The 24,607-nt window shown below is 24.1% G+C and overlaps 4 protein-coding genes across 4 annotated transcripts; 2 read left to right on the forward strand and 2 right to left on the reverse strand.

Annotated features, from left to right (window-relative positions):
- The first annotated feature begins 1,671 nt into the window (after window positions 1–1,671).
- LOC127282485 (lachesin-like) lies at window positions 1,672–7,527 on the forward strand. The gene is made up of 6 exons (XM_051306748.1): window positions 1,672–1,974; window positions 2,215–2,456; window positions 2,530–2,786; window positions 5,443–5,846; window positions 6,282–6,399; window positions 6,491–7,527. Exons 1-6 carry the CDS (start codon window positions 1,923–1,925, stop codon window positions 6,498–6,500), a joined length of 1,083 nt encoding a protein of 360 aa, XP_051162705.1. The 5' UTR covers window positions 1,672–1,922; the 3' UTR covers window positions 6,501–7,527.
- An 84-nt stretch (window positions 7,528–7,611) lies between these two features.
- On the reverse strand, window positions 7,612–11,970 carry LOC127282376 (puromycin-sensitive aminopeptidase-like). The gene is made up of 5 exons (XM_051306563.1): window positions 11,845–11,970; window positions 11,263–11,494; window positions 11,017–11,141; window positions 8,721–9,699; window positions 7,612–8,609 (listed from the first exon to the last, which is right to left on the reverse strand). The coding sequence occupies exons 1-5, from the start codon at window positions 11,968–11,970 to the stop codon at window positions 7,612–7,614; spliced, it is 2,460 nt and encodes an 819-aa protein (XP_051162520.1).
- Window positions 11,971–12,148: 178 nt separating this feature from the next.
- Window positions 12,149–14,199, reverse strand: LOC127282486 (uncharacterized). The gene is made up of 5 exons (XM_051306749.1): window positions 13,982–14,199; window positions 13,347–13,604; window positions 12,933–13,170; window positions 12,624–12,808; window positions 12,149–12,463 (listed from the first exon to the last, which is right to left on the reverse strand). Exons 1-5 carry the CDS (start codon window positions 14,120–14,122, stop codon window positions 12,260–12,262), a joined length of 1,026 nt encoding a protein of 341 aa, XP_051162706.1. The 5' UTR covers window positions 14,123–14,199; the 3' UTR covers window positions 12,149–12,259.
- Window positions 14,200–15,592: 1,393 nt separating this feature from the next.
- LOC127282484 (protein scabrous) lies at window positions 15,593–24,395 on the forward strand. The gene is made up of 4 exons (XM_051306746.1): window positions 15,593–16,100; window positions 18,627–18,966; window positions 21,002–21,702; window positions 23,789–24,395. The coding sequence occupies exons 1-4, from the start codon at window positions 15,871–15,873 to the stop codon at window positions 24,393–24,395; spliced, it is 1,878 nt and encodes a 625-aa protein (XP_051162703.1). The 5' UTR covers window positions 15,593–15,870.
- Window positions 24,396–24,607: the final 212 nt, after the last annotated feature.

Consider the following 24,607-nt stretch of genomic DNA (forward strand, 5'->3'; position numbering starts at 1 on the left):
TATTTTGTTTATGTATCCCATTAAGTAAATATCGAAACATCAGTTATAGAAAATATAAATGGTATTATACGTGAATTATTAATATGTTATATAAAAGAAAAAAAAAAAAAAAAAAGACACATACAGGTACAATATTCAAATTGACATTAATTGCTCGTTAATAGCTTAGAAATAATTAGTGTTCCCTTCTTTCATTATTGTATATATATATATATATATATATATATATATATTAGTAACAAGAAACTACAAAACTTATTTTTAATCTTTATTTGAATTTATTGTTTAATTAATCATACAGGGAACTTTTATTTACTCAACTTTTTAAATACACCTTTCATTTATAAATATGTTTCTACAAGAAAAGTTTTTATAATAAAAATCATTTATGATTTTACAATGCAATATTTTTTTTTTTATTATTATTATTTATTTTATTAAATTTAAAAAAAAAATTTTTTATAAATATTTTTTAATTTTTTTAATAATAAAATAAATATTATTTTTAAGAATATTTTAATATAATAATAATAATAATAATAATAATAGTAATAATAATAATAATAATAATAATAATAATAATAATAGTAGTCATAATATATAAAAAAATAATAATTATAATAATGAATTTAAATTAAAACCACAATTTTTTAAAAATATTTTCTATTTTCAAATTTTTATTTTTATTTCCTTAACTCCGTTTAGTATGTAACCCGTTCTACACACTTGTATGAGAAAATTACTATGAAAAAAGTGTCAACATTTTTATATTATAAAGAAAAAAAATATATTTAAAAGAACTATATTTAAGCGTAAATGACATTGACATTATAAATACTGACATTCTGTGTAATAACTTTTGAACCTCTTTTTTTGTTATCCTATGGCAGTATAGTAAAATTTATATTAAAGAACGTGAAATAATGTAATTGACCCTTTTGCGGTCAATCAATAAATATTTTATATTTATAAACAATTGTGATATTTATTTTTAGAAAAATATTTCACGACTTTAAGTGTATTTTTTTTCTATAATGAAATATATTTATAGACACTATAATTCATCTTATATCATAATAGAATTAATTTTTTTGTATTTTTGGAAATTTTAAAAATGGCGCAATTTAAAAAAAATTTTAACTACTTTTGAAATATTTTAATCTTTAGAGATATTACAAATGAAAAAAGAAAACAAATAATTATTTAAATAATTAAAAAGTCAACTTTTTATCTGTTTTAACGATCGTTGCAGAGCAAATAAATTTATTCACTATTAATGCACTTTATTTAATGGAATGACATTTATTTTAGTGTTATGTACAATAAAAACTTTGCTTGCGTGTCAGACAATTTTTTTTAAATACATCATAAGAATTTAAATTTAAATTAATTCAAACTTGGCGGTGAACTGCTATTGGCTGATTATGCGCAGAATCAAAATGCTTTGACGTTACTGAATTTACCGCGAAAATTTGAAACTATCTACTCTGAAAAACGTTTTTTTGTTTTTTTTGACAAAATCAGTTTTTTGTAAATTTTTATCTGAATTAAGAATTTGTTTTTAATAGAAATTTTTTTTTATCTATTCAAAGATAATGAAAATCGCAAATATATACCATCTACATTTGTCGCAGCAAGAAACGAAAGGTTAGGTTAGGAAGGTTGAAGATTGGCCTTGGCGTCATTCATTCGCCATATTTTATCTGGCCCAAACACCTGCTGTAAAAGTGAAACGGTTCGCGTTATTTGAAAACAAATAAAATTAACAAAAATTCATTTAAAAAATTATCAAATAACTATTTTGTTTCTTTACGAAATTTCAGTGTATATTTTTCATCGTCAGTGCCTTATGTTTTAAATATAAGTTTAAAGTGTGTTTTTTTATTTTTGGCATTGTTTGATCATCATTTGGGTGTGTCACGATGACGTTACTACTTAGCGTGACTCTTTCACTATTTATGTTACTACAAATAGGTAAATTTTAATTTAATATCAATTATCTAATTTATTAAAATTTTTGTTATTTACTTTTCGAATATAATTATCTTAAAAAGGGACGAAAAGTTATTTATAGAATGCAATGTAGAAAGCATCTTAAATTATTGAAGCTTGGTTTTTTTTTATGCAGATGAATTCAATTTTTAACAATGAATTTAAAAATTAAATAAATCGTATTATGGAATTATTTTTTCATTATTAAATTTTTTTTTACAGTAACATGCCAAAGAACGCCGAGCATTTCTTATATTTCACAAGAACAAATAAAAGATATTGGAAGTTCTGTTGAAATGCAATGTTCCGTTCAGTATGCAAGCGATTTTTCTGTATTGTGGATGAAAAAAGGTCGAGGTTATGATAGTACATCATTACCATTATCAACCGGTGCGACTTTAATTGTACAAGACAGTAGATTTGCTCTGAGATACGATCAAAGTTCATCTACATACGTTCTACAGGTTAATATAATCAGTTTCAATAAAAAAATTGGAAAAAAAATTAAAAATTATAATTTGGTTTTTTTTTTTGCAGATTAAAGATATACAAGAAACGGATGCTGGAGTCTATCAATGTCAAATTATTATTACAATTAATAATGTTATAACAGCGGATGTTGATTTACGTGTTCGTCAACCGCCAGTTATCAGTGATAATTCCACAATATCGATAATTGTCAGCGAGGAACAACCTGTTCAATTGGAATGCTACGCTGGTGGTTATCCAACACCACAAATATCCTGGCGAAGGGAAAATAATGTTCTATTACCAACTGGAGGAGCTATTTATCAGTAATTTAAAATTTTCTTATTTTTCTATTATCAAATCTTTAAAAAAAATCTAAATTCAAAAATTATATAATAATAAAATGCTTGGTCTGTCCTTCTGTCCTAACTTGAAATTGATATTTTCAGATTTCACGTGTTTTTTGAATTATAATATTATGACGTATCAAATTTTTACAATTCTTTCTCTCATTTTTGCCAAAGTTGTATAATTGTGTTTCCAAATTTCGGAATATCTTTAAAATTCCAAATTCAAAAATTCAATTCACGAAGCTGAAGTACACAATGTTTATCAACGAAAATTTTTTTTTTAAAGTTGTATATTGAGCCTAAATTACATAATATATTTATTGTAGGCGGAATATTTAAAGCATTTTTCAAATAAATATTCCGCCTTTGTTAAATATGAGCCGCCGGATATTATAACGACACATAAAATTTCTACAGCCGTATTCGTTGGCCCCTGGTTAAAGATCAATTTTTAAAAATAAATTTTTTCAAATTACTATCTTGTACGAAATTTCCTGGCGCATCTTTTTTCTCATCATAAATTTTTTTGTATTTGTAACAGTTTTTGAGAAAAAACCTAAATTTTTCATAAAATCACTTTTAATTAAAATTTTCATTTTAATTCGTTATAAAATGTAAAGTTCTGAATACTTTTATATACAATTTACATGAGATATAGTTTAAACTATACTTTAAATGATCCTTAATAATAATTCTTCATTTTTTTTAATTAGAAAAAAAGTTATTAATTTTTTTGTTGCTTAGTGTTAAAATAGGGCTTTATATTTTTCAAACGCTTCGTTTATGTAGGGAATTTTCCTTGAAGACAAATTAACTCTGAATAAAATGTTTATTGATACACAATAAAGATTTCTGTAAAGTTTTATTTTAATAAACATTTTTTTTTTATTATCAATAAACATTTTATTCAGAGGAAGTTTATCCTCAGAGAAAATTACCTAGATAAACGAAACTTTTGAAAAATATAAAACCTTGCAGCACTGAGCAACAAAAAAATTAATAATTTTTTTAAAATTAAAAATGAATTATTATTAAGGATCATTTAAAGTATAGTTTAAACTATATATAAAAGTATTCAGAACTTTACATTTTATAACGAATTAAAATGAAAATTTTAATTGAAAGTCATTTTAAGAAAAATTTAGTTTTTTGCTCTTTTCTCAAAAACTGTTACAAATACAAAAAAAATTTATGAAAAGAAAAAAGATGAGCCAGGAAATTTCGTACAAGATAGTAATTTGAAAAAATTTTTTTTTTTAAATTGATTTTTAAGGTGCCAGGAGCCAACGAATACCGCTGTAGAAATTTTATGTATCGTTATAATATCCGGCGTCTCATGTATGTAATTTAGACGTAATATTTAAATTTAAAAAAACAATGTTTTTGTTGATAAACGTTGCGTACTTTAGCTTCGCTACAATTCTTTTAAATATTACATATAATAATCGTGAATATCTTTCGTTCATTCTGTCCACACCTGAAGTTAGTATTTGTTATAGGTCTTTTGTTTTTTTTAAATGTATTGTTTGACATTATTTTGTGTTGGTTAAAATTTTTCAATGTTTTTTTGGCATTGTTTCGATAATTAATTTTGAATCGAAATTTTAAAAAATAATTGAATTTTATTTTATTTTAAATTGAAAACTTGGTAAATAATTGAATTTTAAATTGAAAATTTGAAAATAATTTAATTTTAGTTGATTGTTGATTGAAAATTTGAAAATAATTAATTTTAGTTGATTGCTGATTGAAAATTTTGATAATAATTAATTTTGACTCGAAATTTTGGAAAATAATAAAATTTTAATTGAAATTTTGGATAATAATTTAATTTAAGTTCATTTTTAATTGAAAATTTCGTTAATTAATTTTGAATAGAAATTTTAAAAAATAATTGAATTTTATTTTATTTTAAATTGAAAACTTGGTAAATAATTGAATTTTAAATTGAAAATTTGAAAATAATTTAATTTTTGTTGATTGTTGATTGAAAATTTGAAAATAATTAATTTTAGTTGATTTGCTGATTGAAAATTTTGATAATAATTAATTTTGACTCGAAATTTTGGAAAATAATAAAATTTTAATTGAAATTTTGGATAATAATTTAATTTAAGTTGATTTTGGATTAAAATTTCGGGTAATTGAATTTTAATTGAAATTTTCGATAATAATTTAATTTAAGTTCATTTTTAATTGAAAATTTCGATAATTAATTTTGAATAAAAATTTTAAAAAATAATTGAATTTTATTTCATTTTAAATTGAAAACTTGGTAAATAATTGAATTTTAAATTGAAAATTTTGAAAATAATTTAATCTTAGTTGATTGAAAATTTTGATAATAATTAATTTTGACTCGAAATTTTGGAAAATAATTGAATTTTAAATTGAAAATTTGGAAAATAATTCAATTTTATATATAATTTAATAACATATAATAATAATTTTCATTATTATCATTTAATATGAAATAATTTTCTAATAAATTTAAATTATTATTGATAATATTAATCTTTAATTTCTTTATAACAAACAATTACATACTCAATTTGGCGTGCTTGCGCGCGTTTAATTTTGCTAATTTTCTTATAAAAAAAAAAAAATGATAATTAATTTTATTTCATTACAGTGGTAACATTTTAAAAATAGCACAAATTCGAAAAGAAGATCGTGGTACTTATTATTGTGTTGCGGAAAATGGAGTTCGACCCGAATCGAAACGTAATTTAAATGTTGAAGTTGAATTTGCACCAGTTATCACAGCGACAAGACCACGTCTTGGACAAGCATTGCAATATGATATGGATTTAGAATGTCATGTTGAAGCTTATCCACCGCCAGCAATTTCATGGATTAAAGATGATGTTCAATTGTCAAATAATCAACATTATAAAATTTCACATTTCGCTACTGCCGATGAATATACCGATACAACACTCAGAGTAATAACTGTTGAAAAAAAACAATATGGTTATTATACCTGTAAGGCTTCCAATAAATTAGGTTCTTCCGAAACTAAAGTCGAACTTTTTGGTAAGTTGAAATTTATCTAAATTAAATCATTGAAATGAAAATGAAATAACGATATTTTAAAATAATTAAAAGTGTTTACAATTATGTAGAGATCTGTTTTTGTAGAACATAATTCGTTTCTATTGATTATAAAAATGTAGTTACAATTTTTTTTTTTAATTTTCAAAATTTAATTTCTTCCAAGTAACTATATTTTAGAATTTTTTAATTAATGTGAATGAATTTAAATTTTTGTAAATTAGCAAAAAAAAAAAAATTAAATAAAATCGCATGTGATTCGTAATTAATATTTTTGTTTTTAAAACAAAAAATTGAAATAATTACAAATCATTATATATGCTAGTTTAAAAATATTGATTTTAGTTGCGTTTGCGCCCCTTTTTTTTAATTTTGTAGACAGCATGTCTTAGTTTCTTTTTTCCTGTATTTGTGCAGAAACCATTATTCCTGTTTGTCCGCCTGCTTGTGGTCAAGCTCAGTATGGATCGGGCGTTATACCAATGCCATCAGCTCTTATGGTAGTTTTTACCTTAATTTTCGCAGTTGCCTTAAGGTATGTACAAAAAAATTTTAAAAAAATTTTTATTCTAATATTTATTTATTTTTTTTTTTGTTGTAATTCATATTTTTTCGTTCTGTTGTAGAAATTACTAATCCAGATATTAATTATCCTGGACTCGAAAGATCAGCGGAGAATCGACAAGTAGCAACAAAATGGTTGCTTGCCTTAGTGATTGCATATATTTTTACCACTTTTTAAAAAAAAAAAATATTTAAGCCTAAATAATGACTTGAACTCAATTGAAAATTTTATCGTGACGTTATTTTTGTAGTTGTTTATACAAAAGAAAAAAAAGAAAAGTATTCTTTTTTTTTTTATCATTTTACAACGAAAATGTTGGAAAAAAAAATACTAAAAATCGAACATTCCAAAACTATGATACTAAATTTAAGAATTTGCATAAGTTTCTAGATAAGAAGAAAGAGAGATTGAGAGAGTAGATAGAAAGTCACGCTAATAGATCTTTTTCAATAATTGTTTTTTCTCATTATAAAGTGAGAAATTATTTAATTTTTTTGTAAATTTCACTTGTTTTTCTCTGAAGGTATTTATTGATTCTTTTTTTTAAAAGAATATTTATGCGATATTAACCGTCAAAATGTGGCTTTGAAGTTGAATAATGAATCTAATTAGAACAAAAAAAAAGAAAGAAAATTTACAATATTTTTTGTAACGAGCCTTTTTCTAGAATTTTTTAGCAATTTTTATATTTATATTTTAGTAATTTTAATATTAAACTACAGTATTTTAACAAAAAAAAAAAGAAAAGTGATTCAAAGCCGTCTATTTTTTAGTGATAGTAAAATGATTTGTATATTATGAACAAATGATATTACGTACCTTGCGATAAATTGTACGTATTTAAAAAAAAAAAAGCACTTAGACTGTATTACTCACGACAGGGATGAATCTCGTTCACTCCATGAACATATCGTTTTTATTTTTACATTTTTTTTTTTCTAGTAAAATGGAAATGTAAGTACGATATTAGAACATTCGTTAATGTAAGTTTTTTTGTAAAACGTTTTTTATAATGTTAGAGAATTTTTGAAAGATTTGTCAGTAAAAAAAAAAAATTGTCCAAAATGTTTTTGAAAAAAATAAAAATTGACAAAATTATTTTGCTATTTATTTTTTTACGATAAAAATACACAATTAACTTTTTTAACTTATAACAAACTTTTTTTTGTATATTTATTCTTTTCAATTCAATTCGTGTTGAGAGTTTAGAAAATTTTTTATCAATTCTTTATCGCGATTCAACCATGTGGAATTTAATCGTATACATTCGACTCCTTGTAAAATTGCACGTTCAATACTTGCTTTTGATTTATTTTCAAAAAATTCCTCAACTTCTTGTGCCATATCCTCAGTTGTAAAATGTTGAGTGACAAATTTTACTAGCCCAGGAAATAAATAACTACCATTGTAACGTTCAGCAAATAGATTCCAATTTTTTTTGAAAAATTCCCAAACCAATAGTCGTCCTTTATAAGTGATTGTAATTGATGGAATAGCAAGTACTGTATCGGCTAAACGAACTTGATCGCTAATGAGAAAATTCAAAACTTTAATAATTAAATGCTCATCCCTAACTGTGCCAATAGCTTTTAAAATTCTTGTTTTCTCCTCTTGTAAATCAGTTTCACGATATAATTTCAACATTGTTTCAAGTGTTTCATTATCGCCAACACGAAGTACAGCTTTATAAACCGGATTTTTTAAATCTGGTGATAAAATACATTTTCCCGATAGATGTAATTCAAATTTTCGTTTCGCTTCATTAATTGTTTCTTCATTATCGAGAAAAATCATTTTCTCAAGTATACATGGTCGAAGAATTGTCTCTAAATGACTTTCATTTGATTTTGTATCCCAACCAAGTTTTGTATAAATTGTTCGTAAAATAGAACGACCAAATATTTTAAATAAACTCTCAAAATCAGAATTATTCAATATTAAACCAATTTCATCTAAACAAGTGATAATACTTGACCAAACTGTTGAATTAAATTCCATTTGAAATGATTGCAATAATTTTAAAACTTCAACAGTTGATGTTTCACCAGCGCGTGCAAATGCCAATGTATCATTTAAAATTCCCAATCTATCGAGAGGTGGTAATTCACTATTTTTTATTCCACCTATCAATAATTCTAATAATTCTTCACTATATTTAGTTCTATAATAACCAATTGTTCCTGAATTAATTTTTATCCATGTATTTCTATTAATATTTTTAATTGTAAATTCCTTTATTTTCTCATCCATTATAAAATTTAGAATTTCTTTATTTGGCGATGTTGCCGAACTTATTTGAATTGGAATAATCCAAAGATTATTTTCCCCACTTTTAGTGCCATCAATAAAAAAACGTCGTTGAGAAATTTTTAATATCAAATCCGAATCCTGCCAATGATGATTAACTTCTAATATTGGAAATCCTTTTTGTTTTGTCCATGTGGGCATTATTTGTTTTACTGGTAAATTACTTGCCTCTTCTAATGCCTCCCAAAGATCATTTGTCTCGGCATTTTTATATGAATATCTCTTTAAATAAATATTCATACCTTTTTTAAAATTTTCATCGCCAATAAATGAATGTAACATTCTTATTATTGACGCTGCTTTATTATATGATATTGCATCGAATATTTCATCAATTTCCGATGGATGATTTATTGGTATTTGTATTGAATGGGTATTTTTTAATGCATCTAATTCAAGTGCAGGTATATAGGTATCGGTGACAAATTGTGTCCAAATATCATATTCAGGATAAAGATGATTAACACAAAGAAATTCAACAAACGATGCATAACCTTCATTAAGCCATAAATCATCCCACCATTTCATTGTTACTAAATTACCAAACCATTGATGGGCAATTTCATGACTAACAAGTAATGCAATTCTTTGTTTACGTGTTGTCGATGTATTATCCATATCAACTAATAAACACATTTCTCTTGCTATTATTAAACCCCAATTTTCCATTCCACCAAATGCAAAATCCATTACTGATATTAAATCAATTTTTGGCAATGGATAGGCAATTTTAAAATATTCTTTATAATAGGGTATTACTTTTGTTGCAACATCTAATGCATAATTTCCCAATTGTGATTTTCCCTTGGGTGTGTAAATTTGTGTTAGAATACCATCGGATGATTTTGCTTTTATATAATCAAAATCACCGACAACAAATGCTAATAAATAAGTTGACATTTTTGGAGTTTTCTCAAATAACCAAGTCTCTGTGATATTGTTAACTATTTTTTTCTTTAGCGGCTGAAAATAGAGAAATTAAAAAAATAATTATTTTACCAATGGGTAAGTCCACGTCAGAAATATCAGAATCTGCAAGTGGTTCTTCGATTTTAATGATACTTGGTAAAATTATAGCTTTATATAAGAGCAATGTGAATTTTTAAAATATCTAAAATTGTAGGCGTTATATCACTTTTAATTTTGATACTGCATTTTTTTCTTTCCTTTATATTTCGGTCAATTTTCAACCGATTTTGATGAATCAAAAACGATTTTTTTCAGAAAATTTTAAAATAAAAATAAAATTTTGTTATTTAAATAGAAAAAAGTAAAAAACAAAATTTCTTTTAGATTTTTTTTCAATTTCGACCTCTTTTTTTTAATTTTTAATTTTTTAATAATATTCCCTTTTTATTTTATCTTTAATTTAAAAAAAAATTCATCCTGGAGACTTTTTTAGATCTCGTGATATTGTCCTTTAAGTATTATAAGTTTTCATCAATTTGAAAACCGCAGGACTTGCTTCTATCATTACTTTCATTTGTTTGTTGAAATTTTTTATGGTTATGAATAACTATTTGTTTTAGAATCCTCTAAAAGAAAGCGCTAAAAACTTCAGCTACAATTTCAGATTGCATTGTTAAGGTTTCATTACAATTTATTTTAAATTATAAATATTACAAAAAATAAAAACTTTGCTTCAAATCTATTAATAAAATATTGATTTGCTTGAATTTTCACTTGTTTTAGTCAAGTAGTTTAAAAATAAAAACATTATTACGCGAAAGTTTCTAGTTTGTAACAATAATATTATAAAACAAATGAAAATAGAAACACAAATCTGGATCCTAGTTTTCTTGAGATGTGGATATTTAAAGAACGATATCACGAGATCTAAAAAAGTCTCCAGGATGAATTTTTTTTTAAATTAAAGATAAAATAAAAAAGAATATTATTAAAAAATTAAAAATTAAAAAAAAGAGGTCGAAATTGAAAAAAAATCTAAAAGAAATTTTGTTTTTTACTTTTTTCTATTTAAATAACAAAATTTTATTTTTATTTTAAAATTTTCTGAAAAAAATCGTTTTTGATTCATCAAAATCGGTTGAAAATTGACCGAAATATAAAGGAAAGAAAAAAATGCAGTATCAAAATTAAAAGTGATATAACTCCTACAATTTTAGATATTTTAAAAATTCCTTTTACTTACACATTGCTCTTATATAAAGCTATAATTTTACCAAGTATCATTAAAATCGAAGAACCACTTGCAGATTCTGATATTTCTGACGTGGACTTACCCCAATTGAAATTTTAATAAAATGAAAAATTATTTACCATATTGGAAACGGCGGATAAATCATTTGGAATTTCTAAAGATAATTCGAAAGTTGCTTTGAGAATAGGTTCATCCCAACAGGGAAAACAACGTCTTGCATCTGTTGGTGCAAATTGGGTAATTGCTGTATAAATTATATTTTCATCCACTCTGTGAATCAAAAAAAAAAAAAAATTCATTTTTCTAAAAAAGAAAATTAATTTATAATTAATTTAATTAACAAAAATCATACCCAACATATTTACTGCGATATAAACCCTTTAGTTTGTCATTGATTTTCCCTTGAAATTTCAAATTTAAATGACCATTTTTTCCCACTATGAGATTATCATGAAAAAATATCGTTGCCGTTTCTTCTTCTTGATTGATAATAATTTCTTTCGATAATATAGTGTCACCATTTTTATTTTGAAAAGCAGCATAATTAATCTCAATATCGACAGAATTTAAAATAATTTGATTTGTCGATTCTTGTATCTATTTTTCAAAAAAGAAATTTTAGAAATAATAATTAAACAATTTTATATTATTTATCCGTTTTGGAAAACTGAAATTTTATTATTTTTATAAATAAAATATGAAAAATAGTAAATAATTAGTGAACAATTTTATTTGTAAAAATAAATTAAGTTCAAAGATTTAAAATAGATTTGTTATTTATAGAAAATACTTAAAATTGAGGTTAGTTTATTCTGTAAAATTCAATTAAGCTATTAATATTTTGGTAATTTCAATAAATTTAGAAAAATTAATTATTTTCTTTTAAATTACAAATAAGAAAACAAAATTAATCGCTTAATATTAAAATTTTTTTAATATATACTTACATCAATGTAAACATTTTCCTCTCCGGTTGATGTAAAATTTTTCAAATCCAATGCTAACGAAATATCATAATGATATGGTGAAATATTTGTGGGAAGTCTTTGAAAATCTACTTTTTTCGTAGGCATATTAAAAATATAAATCACTTGACTTCTTTTTTTAAAGAGAAAATATAATAACAATGGAAAAAAAAACAACAAACCAGATTTTGCAATTGGTTCCCAAAAATGACGCTGAGAGCGCTGACGTTTAGCGCGCGGTTTAAAATTTTTGAATTCAAACTGACAGTTAGTGAGAACGATGATATTAAAATTGTTTAATATTTATTTACATAATAATTTCATTGTTATTATACATTATATAAATTATTTATAATTATTATAATATAAAAAAACACATGAAAATTTATATATTTTATTAAAATTTAAAAACAACTTTACTTATGTCACCTTGTTTTAATGCATTTAATGCTTCACGATATTCACTCAATTTAAATGTTTTAATTCCAAGTTTCTCGTATGATAAATATTTTTCGCCCATTGCTTGCACAAGATATATTCCATGTGTGAATGAAAAGGGATTAATATTGACGCCCATTATTTTTAATTCTTTCATATAAATCTAAAATTAAATAAATAAAAAAATAATTATAATAATAATAAAATAAATTATTATTTTATTATTAGTATTATTATTATTATTATTATTATTATTATTATTATTATTATTATTATTATTTGAAATTTTTTCGTTGCAAATTAATTATATTCAATTAATATACCTCGAAGGGTTCAATAGAAATTTTTGTTTTTGGACTTGCAACACCAAAAACACATAAACGTCCTCCTGGTGCCAAATGTCTAAATGCCGATTCCATTGCTGGACCCGAACCACTGCAATCGATAGCCACATCAAAACTATCTGATTCCAATAATTCTGTTGGACTTTTTACATTATAATCGAGATCTAAAAATTGAAAATGTTTTTTTCAATCTATTTTTTAAAATTAATAATAATTTAAAAAAAAAAAATTGTACCAAATTAAAAAATTTATAATAAAAAAAAAAATTATCAATTTCTTTTTATTTACTCATTTTTTTGAAAATTTCCCTTCGTTTTTCTTGTGGTTCACACATAGTGACTGATTTTCTTAAGCCATGCAAATGAAGTATCGAAGCCCATAAAAGTCCAATAATTCCTGCACCAGATAAAAGAACATTTGATCCAACTTTTACTGGATTTACAATATCCCATCCATGTGCAAGACACGATAGAGGTTCACTAAGTGCTGCATGGACCAATTCCACATCATTTGGCAATAGATAGACCTAAAAAATTATTTTACAAATACAATTTAAAAAAAAATAAAAAATTAATTTAAAAAAATGTAGAATTTAAATTTTAAAAAAAAATTTTATTAAAAAAAAATAAAAAATTAATTTAAAAAAATGTAGAATTTAAATTAAAAAAATTAAAATTTAATTAATAAGAAAATTGTACAAACTTGAGTTTCTGGAACAAGAGCATGAGATGCCCATCCTCCATCTTTGAAGATTCCAATGGTATTATGAATTCCTCCATCTCTACAATGTTGATAAACGCCAGTATGACAACATTTACATAAATTACAACCATTATTGGGATCGACGGCCACTCTATCGCCAATTTTAAATGTTTTTACATCTGGACCAATAGTTTGAACAGTGCCAACAAATTCATGACCCAAAGTAAACGGTCCATTTTTTTTACATGGAAAATCACCCTAGAAAATGAAAATCAAAATTATTTTTTTTTATTTTTCAAAATGGTTTTCAATAAAATAATTTTTCTTACAATAAATATATAATCGTTTTATTATTAAATTTGAATTAAATAAAAAAAAATTATTTTTGTAAATAAATTGACGTAAATTATTTTATAAACATTTTAATTTTTAAGATAACAAATTATCAAGCTCAACCCTTTGACCTATTGAATTTTTTTTTTCAATAGATAAAGATCTATAATTTTCCACTTTCACAAGAAAAATTCTTTTTTTACAATCAAAAAATAGATTTTCAATTAAAAAATTATAATTTGGAATTTAATTTAAAATATTTTGTTTTAAATAGATGTGAATAAAAATAATTTACAACATACTTCTAAAATATGAAGATCAGTGCCACAAATTCCGGAATATGCAACTTTTATGAGAATATCATCTTTAACTGGTTTTGGAACATTTGGCGTTGTTTTATAAGTAAGTGTTTTAGTTTTAAGATCAAAAACAAGAAATTCCATATTGATTAACGACTATCGAAATTTTTTGATTACGATGACTTGTTACCCTTTAGTACACTTTCACGATACTGAAGAAGATTAATCAAATATCGTTTGCTTTATATTAAAAAATTTAATGGAAATTATTGTTGTAACTAAAGCGCCATCTTATTACAGCATATTTTACTTCGCGATTTATAATTTTTTTTTTAACATTTTATCTATGTTTTAAGAAACTTTTTTTCATTTTTGAAAATATTTATATGCATTAATATAATTATAAATAATTAATTAATTATTATTATTAATTAAATAATTAATATAATTGCAAATAGTATTAAGAATAAATTAAGTGTAAATTCGTCAATAAAAATAAATTTTGCCATCAGAGACTAAAATAAAAATACTTAAACAAGTTTTCTTATCTTAAACACTGATATTTTTGCAATATGGTCAATTAATCGCACAACAAAAAAAATATAACTGATAACAAATAATAAATAATTTATATTTGTTAATAGAAATATTCCCAAAATATTCGACAAAAAAAAAAAAAAAAAAATTCAAAAGTACATTTTGGAAATATTCCCAATTTTTTCCGTGGAATATTCTATAGGAGTGTTTTAACTGAAATATTCCGTTATTTGAAAATTCAGAGTTTTTACAAATTCCTCTTCGCGAAATTCCCTGATTTCCAGATGCGATAATTGATAAAATGATTTATTTAGAAATTCCATGCTCCAAAATGAAATTCCATGATTGAATAATCCAAAATAAAATTCCATAATTCCATGCTCCAAAATTAAATTCCCTGATATCCAGATGATAATTGATAAAATGATTTATTTAAAAATTCCATGCTCCAAAATTAAATTCCATGATTGAATAATTCAAAATAAAATTCCATGATTCCATGCTCCAAAATGAAATTCCATGATTGAATAATCCAAAATAAAATTCCATGATTCCATGCTCCAAAATGAAATTCCATGATTGAATAATGAAAAAAAAATTCCATGATTCCATGCTCCAAAATTAAATTCCATGATTGAATAATCCAAAATAAAATTCCATGATTCAATAAAATTTCGTGACACTTCCATGATCCATAAATAAAATTCCATTAATTTTTTCGAAATCCTGAAATTATAATTATAAAATGAGAAAATTATCTACATTGAAAAAAAAAATCACAATAAAATAAATTAAATTGATTGAAAATCAAGAAGCGTGTAAAATATCAGATTTAACGCATCAATAATATTTGAGATGAGGGAAATCATTGTAAAAATTATTTTTGATCCTCGCGACCAGGCACACGACCCGTAAATATACAAAACATAAGGCGCACATTTTTTGAAGGGGATCAGCCGGCGAGAATATAATAATAAGAGCAAAAGAAAGAGAAAGAGAGAGACGAATCGCCAAGATATGCGTTGGGGATGGGGTAAGGTAAGAGAGGCGCGTGGGGGCTTAACGTATGTATATACCTGCTGGCCTCGTGTCGGCGAACACCTGCTCCACAACGGTTACCCCGGTCCAGCCGGCCCTTTGTCCCGCAACCGCCACTATATATATAATATAAAGCCCATAAGACTAACTTCCAGTCAAGTTTTTAAGCTTTGCGTGACAACATCGTTGATGAAATTTAGCAAATTCAAAAAAAAAAAAAAATCTCTAAATGAATCATTAAGTGACACGTGCCAATATTTTTTTTAGTGATTTTTTTTTTTTTTTTTCTACAATTATAAACAATTTTTTTTCTCATTATGGAGATATTATTGTGTTTGATGACATTAAGTGTCACTGGATTTGTTTACTCTCAAGAATCATCATCTTCAATTGATCTTGCAAGTACTGTTAAATTACTTCAGGAGCAAGTTAGCGCACTTCTTGAACATCGACAAGAGGAGTACAATGCACTTGAGGATAGTCTCAAGAAGGCCATGGAGAAGAATACAGAACTCATTGTTTTGAAGAATGAAGTCAAATTTTTGAGGTATTTACATTTTTTTAATTTTGAGACAATTTTTTTTTAATTTTCTAATTAAATTTTAAAACATTTTTTTCGGAGCGAAACGAATTAATTAGAATTATTTCATTTTAATCAAATTAATTTACTAATTGAAGTCAGTAATTTTTAACAAATTAAAAATGTTATGAATTAGTTAAAATTAAAATAATAAATTATCAAAAAATTTTCTTCGCTAATTTAATTAGTGATTTAATTAAAAATTTAACAAATTCATAGCAAAAAAAAAAAATCAGTCACTAATTCAGAATATTTTCATTTATAATTAAAGTTATTTATGTTTCTAATTACAGTTAGTAAATACTAATCAATTTTTACTTATAACAATTAATATTCGTTGCTACTAAATTTACTAATTTCTACTAAGTTCCAAAAAAAATTAAGTTCGAAAAATTAGTAGTAATTAGTAATTACAATTTTTAGTTACAATAGTAGTTATAATTAGTTATAATTTTTTATATTTATTTTTAAATTAAAAAATATTCTAGTGAACAAAAAACGTAAATAGAAACCGTTTAACATTCTTGCGTCTTTGAAATATTATCCCTCAATGTAAAGAGTTTACATATATCTATTTCACTGGTTTAAATTACTATACTTTTTCTGAATTTAAATTCATTTTAAAAATTCCATTTGTTTTGAAAATTATAAAAATGAATATAAATATTATTAATGACATAATTTAATGACTCAAGTTTTTTTTTTTTATTTCGAAAAAAAACTTGAAATTCATTAATTTGAAGTTCACTTTCCTTTGCTTGAGAATAATTCATTTCAGCTTTCACTGGCGCACACTGGATAATTGTCCTCCTTTAAACAACTTTATCATTTCTTATATTTTCGTTCTTTCTTCTGTTAATTACTGTAGTTTCCTAGGGAAAATTTATTAACAATAATTTTAATTTAAAAAAACAAATATTACTCAAAAATACATTTTTCCATATTATTTCGAATGGTTCTAATATCCAGTATTTCATTATATGGAATATTCGAGGAATATTTATTTTATTTATTCGAACTTTTTTATGGAATATGATTTATTAAATATTCTCAGGTAATATTGATACTCCAGAAAAAAGGTATATTCCAAAGAAAACTCTCAATATTCTTGTATAGCGAAAAAAAAATTTATTTAATTTAAATAATTTTCTACTTTATTATTAAATAAATATTTATTAAACAATTTTTGAAACCAAATAATTGAATTAGAAAAATTGTATTTGAACCAATAATTTCTGTATTTGAAATAAATATTAATTTCAAATAATAATTATTTGATACAAATAAATATTTATTTTTTAATAGTCAACCGATTATTTGAAGTAAATAAATTTTAATATTTCATAAAATATATTATTTTGAAATTATTATTTTTTTTTTTACATTACTGTAATATTTCGTTTTTCAAAAATACAATTTTGGTAACATTCCAAGAATATTCTTGTAATATTTTACGAAAAAAAAAAATAATATTCTTTGCAATATTCGAATAAATTTAAATTTACCTAAATATTTGAAATAAATATTAATTTTAAATAATAATTATTTGATACAAATAAATATTTATTTTTTAATAGTCAACTGATTATTTGAAGCAAATAAAGTTTAATATTTCATAAAATATATTATTTTGAAATTATTATTTTTTTTACATTACTGTAATATTTCGTTTTTCAAAAATACAATTTTGGTAACATTCCAAGAACATTCTTGTAATATTTCACGAAAAAAAAAAAATTATATTCTTTGCAATATTCGAATAAATTTAAATTTACCTAAATGAAATAAATACTAATCTCAAATAATAATTATTTGATACAAATAAATATTTATTTATTAATAGTCAACCAATTATTTGAAGCAAATAAATTTTAATATTTCATAAAATATATTTTTTTTTTACATTACTGTAATATTTCGTTTTTCAAAAATACAATTTTTATAAAATTCTAAGAATATTCTTGTAATATTTCACGAAAAAAAAAATGATATTCTTTGCAATATTCGAATAAATTTAAAACCTAAATATTCCGCAGAAATATTCCTATATTGTATAATATTCCAAAATTGAGACATTATATTCCCAATATTCTCTGAAAAAAAAAATTCAAAAATAAAATTTTGAAATAAAAATTATTCAATTTCAAATAAAATTACTCTTTCTAGAGTAAAAAAAAAAAAAATTTTTTTTTCGCAGTCACTAATTTTAACGTGGCGTATATTTGCGTATTATAACAAAAATACATATCCTGGTTGTTTTGAAATGCTGCGGAAATGAAGGGGAGAGAAGTTTATTACGCCCCTCGGGGCCTTATATATAGAGAGAAGAGTTTTTAAAGTAGGGCGTGTATATGGTGCCGATTGCGGACAGCCGCAAGGCGGCCTTCGCTCATCATATATAGTCGCGTGCTGAGGGAGTAATTCATTTTTTTTTTTCATGTATATATTTGTTCCTTTAGTAACCCTATTTTATTATTTTTTTTTTTATTACAGAAAGGAAATGAATATCCTACGGGGCGGAAGTAGCAACGAGGCGAAGAATGAAAGATTGAGGGTCCGATGGTTGGGCAGTGCCGTGACGGAATTACAAAGTGAATTGGCCGAGGTCCTAAGAGCTAGGAATGCTAGTGAAGAATTTGTCGAAAGATCAAGAATGAGAAGTGAAATTGCATTATTGAGAAGCGATGTTGCTGAAGTTGGTCGTGGTATCAGAGATATGGGCGTTCGAATGACTAGTCTTGAGGCATCATTTGGTACCGTTCGTATGGATATTGCAGCTGTTAAGGAACGAGTTAGTCAATTGTCCAGGACGTGTGCCGATGTCAGTAGCCAGGTGTGTATTTTATTATTTTTTTCTCCTATTTGCTCCTATCAATTTTTTTCCTCTTTTTTCCCCATTCTCCAAAAATAGTAATTTTACAAAAAAAATCCTTGGTTTTTCTGTGAAAAAAAAAGGAAAAAATTAATTTCATTCAAAAATTTTCCAATAATAAATTGTATAGTAAGAATAAATTAATTAGAGAGAAATAGAAAACAAAAAAAAAAAATGCTAATTTTTCCGGAGATTCGAATGAGGGGGAAAAAATCAGCTTTTGCAATATAACATTAAGATAAGAAAATAGTTTTGTTTTATATATACTAAAAATGTGCTGAAGCTTAAATAATGAGGGAAGGTCTGAGCGCGCACAACTGCAATCAAGATGCAGGCAGGTGCAAGAGCGACGCACACATTTTTCTGCCGAAGGTATATATATATATCTCGTATAATCTCTCTCGGATCGCATCCAATGCAAAGCATTCCAAATCTTCCGATGTTTTGTCTTCAAACAGAAAATGAAACTGAAAATGACAATGTTATTAAATTTTTAAATTTTTTTCATTTCACCCAACAAATAATTATTAACACCTTTGAATTAATTTCATTTGGTAGAAATTTTTATTTTTTTTACTTTCTATTTTCCTGGAAATATTTTTTTTAAAAAAATTACTTTTATTTTTTGGAATGAAAAAAATAATTCTTTTTGACAAAAGTAATTCTTTTCTTTTGTATAAGAAAAGATATAAATTTTTTGATTTAAGGGATATATGAATTCTCTTTGAGGGGCGGAAAGAAAAAGAAGAAGAAGAATAGAGAAAATAATTCGAAAATCAGAAAAATCACTGAAGAATAAAAATTATGGGCCTTTTTTTCACCCCTCTATTGATTGAAAGAACCATCTATATACAAAAGAAATTTGTCGATCAGAGAATAAGAGAAATATTGATTTGAAAAGAAAAGAGATTCTTATATTTTATATAAAAGAATTATTTGAATTTTTTTTTTTCAAATAAATCCCAGAACGCAAAATCTAAATAATTTTTACTATTTGAATTAAATTATTTTTTTTTTCAAATAAATCCCAGAAAGCAAAAATTAAATAATTTTTACTATTATTTGAATTAAATTATTTTTTTTCAAATAAATCCCAGAACGCAAAAATTAAATAATTTTTACTATTTGAATTAAATTATTTTTTTTTTTTCAAATAAAACCCAGAACGCAAAATCTAAATAATTTTTACTATTATATTGATAGTATTTTTTATTTTGTTGGAGAATTTTATTTTTAAAGATATCTTGACCAGATAAAAATTGGTAAATTAAGCGAATGATAGTATAGGAAAAACGACAGGTGCATTGGGTCAGAGGGAGTTGGGGGTGAAGAGGCGCATTGAATGGATCTTGGCTCGTGAGGTAATACCGCAAGAGTCGAGTCGTCTCTCTTGAGCTATACACAAACAAGAAATGAATATATATATATACAAGCCAGGGGAAAAAAAAAGAAAGTGAGGGCTGACTGAAAACGATTGAAGTGAGGAGAACGAGAGGGTCAAGAAGGAATGGGGCAAAAGTGGGGGATACTTGCGGCAGCTGCTAGCCGCCAAAACGACAAACAGATATTAACACGGTTGCCCGCTTGTTACCTTCTGTCCAGCAGGTGCAAGCCCTCAAATGGAGTTAATATATACACATACACATTTATATGAATTTTGCCAAGGGCAATTTTCGACCCGCATCCCTTTTTATTTTGCAAAAAAAAAAATCATCCCATTAGGAATATTATATATTTTCTTTCTTACATAATTTTTTTTTTACGTGACAAATGGAATTTTTTTTTTCCACCTTCTATAAAATTTCGCATCACATTCTTGTGCATTTTGCGATAAATTGATATTAAGAGGTGGTAACCCGAGTTGCTTTGGATATTGATTGCAAATTTTTGCTCAATGTTCCGAAATAATGGGATCACCCGAAAAAGGTTTCCTAATTTTTTTTTGAAATTTTTTTATTGAAAACAAATTTTTAATAATTTTGCTTTTATTTTTCAGTTAAGTACAGTTCAAATGGAAATGAAATCAACAAAATACGATCACAATTCCGAGCATAAATTGAATCATCATCAACTTTCGCGAAATGAAATTCAAATTGAATCAAAACGTATGGGTGGCAGTCATCATACACGTCATTCAATGTCAAGATTACCGGCAACTTTGAGACATGTTGAGGAACGTCTTGGTAATTTAGAGCATAAAATTGCTGTGGTTGCGAGAAAAAAGTCTATTATTGAGAAACGTGTCATATTTGAGGATCAAATTGATTTATTTAATCGTATTGAAAAACTTGAGAGTCTTGAGGAAAATTTATCGCGACGTATTTTTAATGTTAGTCAAGATGTTATTGAATCGCATAAATTGAGTGAATCAATGGTACAATTATTTGAATCTGTCGAAAGTATTGAGGATAAAATTGAGACAAATCAATCGGACGCAAAACGTGAAATTGCCCGTTTAGATGTGAATGCTGCGCGTAAAGCCGCGGAATTATCATTGACACGTGAGGAATTGGGTAATTTGAAAAAAGCCGTTCAAGCACTGAGTGTGAGTGCATCAAAATTACAGGAGAAAAGCGATCAACAACATGAGGCAATTGTTAATTTAACAATGTCATTGGGAAAAATTGATTTGAATAGAACAATTGATAAGGCCAGTAATATCACCAAAGAATTGGAACACGTTGAAGATCAATACAGGTGAGAATTTCTATTTTGCTTTTTTTTTTCTTCTTTTCGATCCAAACTTTCTTCCAAATAAATATATGAAACCTAGAAATAGAAAAAGGAATTAATTATAGAAAAAAAATTAAATATTTATATAATAACTAGCAATATTAAACGCGCGCCAAATTGAGTATTTCATAATTTGTTATAGAGAAATTAAAAATTAATATTATCAATAATTATTTAAATTTATTAGAATATTATTCCATATTAAATGATAAAAATAAAAATTATATGTTTATAGGCCTCAGATTATTAAATATCAAATTATTAAATTTTAAATTCAAAGTCTTTTAAAATTCAATTATTTTCCAAATTTTCAATTTAAAATCAAATGAAATTCAATTATTACCCAAAATTTCCATTCAAAATCAACTAAAATTCACTTATTTTCCAAATTTTCAATTTAAATTCAAATAAAATAAAATTATTTTCTAAAATTTCATTTCAAAATTAATTATCAAAAATCAACTAAAATTGAATTATTATTTAAAATTGTAATTGAAATTTAATTATTTTCCAAAATTTCAATTCAAAAATCAACTAAAATTCACTTATTTTCCAAATTTTCAATTTAAATTCAAATAAAATAAAATTATTTTCTAAAATTTCATTTCAAAATTAATTATCAAAAATCAACTAAAATTGAATTATTTAAAATTGTAATTGAAATTTAATTATTTTCCAAAATTTCAATTCAAAATCCAAGACAATTCAATTATTTTCCAAATTTTTAATTCAAAATCTTTTAAAATTCAATTATTTTCCAAATTTTCAATTTAAATTCACATAAAATTCAATTATTATCCGAAATTTTAATTTAAAATCAACTAAAATTCAAATATTTTCCATATTTATCTATTGAAAATTAACAAAAATTCAATTATTTTCCAAAATTTCAATTCCAAAATCAACTAAAATTCAATTATTTCCCAAAATTTTAATTCAAAATCAAAGAAAATTCAATTACTTTCCAAATTTTTAATTCAAAATCTTTTAAAATTCAATTATTTTCGTAGTTTTCAATTTAAAATGAAATAAAATTCTTCAATTATTTTCTAAAATTTCTATTCAAAATTAATTATCCAAATTTTCAATAAAAAATGAACTTAAATTAAATTATTATTCAAAATTTCAATTAAAATTCAATTATTTCCCAAAATTTCAATTCAAAATCAAAGAAAATTCAATTATTATCAAAATTTTCAATTCAAAATCAGCTAAAATTCAATTATTTTCTAAAGCTAAAATCAAATAAAATTTAATTATTTTCTAAAATTTCAATTCAAAATTAATTATTAAAATTTTCAATAAAAAATCAACTAAAAATGAATTATTATCCAAAATTTTAATTGAAATTTAATTATTTTCCGAAATTTCAAATCGAAATTAAAAAAAATTTAATTATTCTAAAAAATTTGAATTCAAAATTAATAATTGAATTTTCAATAATTTGAATTTAAAAGCATTTAAAATTTAATTATTTCTAAAATTTTCCATCGAAAATTTTTTGAAATTTAATAATTTCAATTATAACTCTAAGGGAATTCAATTATTTTTAAATATTTTTATAATATTCTTTGAAAATTCAACTATCTGAAACCATTTTTCAATTAAAAATGATTATCAAATTATTGTATTTTGTCTGTAATTTCTAATAAATTTTTTAGTGAAATCATATAAAATTTTAATTAAAATCACTTGAAGTTCAATTAATTTCTAAAATCTCAATTTTAAATCTTTTGAAAATTCAATTAAATTTAAAAAATGTTTTCCAAAAAATTTTTTGATAAATTATTTTTAGTTCTGTAAAATTTTATTATTGTTTGAAAATTAACAATATCTTTTGAAATTTAATTATTTCTAAAATTTTCAAGTTTAATTTGACACAAATTTGACACGTCATAAGATTACTATTCAAAAAACACGTGAAATCATAAAAGACCAACTTCAAGTTAGGACAGAAGGACAGACCAAGCATTTTATTATTATATAATAATTGCCAATAAATAAGAAATAAAAAATAGAATCAGAAAATAAATAAATTTTGTTGTTCCAGATCAATGATCGACGCCCTACCAGGGAATTGTAAAGAAAGGGACGGACTGACTTTATTAGCACCTGGTCCAGGTGCACCGCTTTTAGCGTCATGTAGTAAAGGTTGGATTGTTGTTGGACGAAGAACAGAAGGGACAATTGACTTTGATCGCAGCTGGAATGATTATGCAACTGGTTTTGGTTCACCGGTGAATGAATTTTGGGCAGGAAATGAAGCACTTCATCGTTTAACAAGGGACAATTGTACAAGATTGAAAATTGATTTAATTGATATTGATGGACAATATTGGCAGGCAAATTATGAATTATTTAATGTTGACACCGAGGAATCTGGTTATAAATTACATATTTCAGATTATTCTGGTAATGCAACTGATGCAATGTCATATCAAAATGGAATGGCATTTAGTGCAAAGGATAGAGACATGGACATTAGTCCAAGTGATTGTGCCGCTAATTATCATGGTGGTTGGTGGTTCAGTCACTGTCAGCATGCAAATCTCAATGGTCGTTATTCTCTTGGGCTTACATGGTTCCGTTCTGATATCAATGAATGGATGGTAATTGCCTCAGCTGAATTGTCCGTACAGAAAAAAAGTCAATGCTAATTTCACTATATATTAGAGAAAAAGATTTTATATTAATTATATATATATAGGATTTAAGAATTTTAAATCAAATTATTTATTTAAAGATTGCTTAAAAATTTATATTTATGTTCCTCGATATGTTTCTAAGAAACTAAATTTTTTTCAACGTAAAAAAAATCTGCCATTTTAATTTATAAAAAATAGATTTATAAAAATTGATAAGTCATATT

Source organism: Leptopilina boulardi, unplaced genomic scaffold (genome assembly GCF_019393585.1).
Source record: "Leptopilina boulardi isolate dan_hultmark-lab unplaced genomic scaffold, ZJU_Lbou_2.1 LbouV2_30, whole genome shotgun sequence".
NCBI lineage: Eukaryota > Metazoa > Arthropoda > Insecta > Hymenoptera > Figitidae > Leptopilina > Leptopilina boulardi.

Bases quoted from the DNA above. Each gene is read 5' to 3' on its own strand.
- LOC127282484 (XM_051306746.1), top strand. From the start codon at position 15,871: ATGGAGATATTATTGTGTTTGATGACATTAAGTGTCACTGGATTTGTT. The intron at 18,967-21,001 runs GTGTGTATTTTA...TTTATTTTTCAG, and splicing joins GTGCCGATGTCAGTAGCCAG to TTAAGTACAGTTCAAATGGA. The intron at 21,703-23,788 runs GTGAGAATTTCT...TTGTTGTTCCAG, and splicing joins CACGTTGAAGATCAATACAG to ATCAATGATCGACGCCCTAC.
- LOC127282485 (XM_051306748.1), top strand. From the start codon at position 1,923: ATGACGTTACTACTTAGCGTGACTCTTTCACTATTTATGTTACTACAA. The intron at 1,975-2,214 runs GTAAATTTTAAT...TTTTTTTTACAG, and splicing joins ATTTATGTTACTACAAATAG to TAACATGCCAAAGAACGCCG. The intron at 2,457-2,529 runs GTTAATATAATC...TTTTTTTTGCAG, and splicing joins CATCTACATACGTTCTACAG to ATTAAAGATATACAAGAAAC.
- LOC127282376 (XM_051306563.1), bottom strand. From the start codon at position 11,970: ATGCCTACGAAAAAAGTAGATTTTCAAAGACTTCCCACAAATATTTCA. The intron at 11,142-11,262 runs GTAAATATGTTG...TAATTTATACAG, and splicing joins ACTAAAGGGTTTATATCGCA to CAATTACCCAATTTGCACCA. The intron at 9,700-11,016 runs GTAAATAATTTT...CTCTATTTTCAG, and splicing joins TATCCGCCGTTTCCAATATG to CCGCTAAAGAAAAAAATAGT.
- LOC127282486 (XM_051306749.1), bottom strand. From the start codon at position 14,122: ATGGAATTTCTTGTTTTTGATCTTAAAACTAAAACACTTACTTATAAA. The intron at 13,605-13,981 runs GTATGTTGTAAA...TTCATTTTCTAG, and splicing joins CTGATCTTCATATTTTAGAA to GGTGATTTTCCATGTAAAAA. The intron at 12,464-12,623 runs GTATATTAATTG...ATTTAATTTTAG, and splicing joins TTTCTATTGAACCCTTCGAG to ATTTATATGAAAGAATTAAA.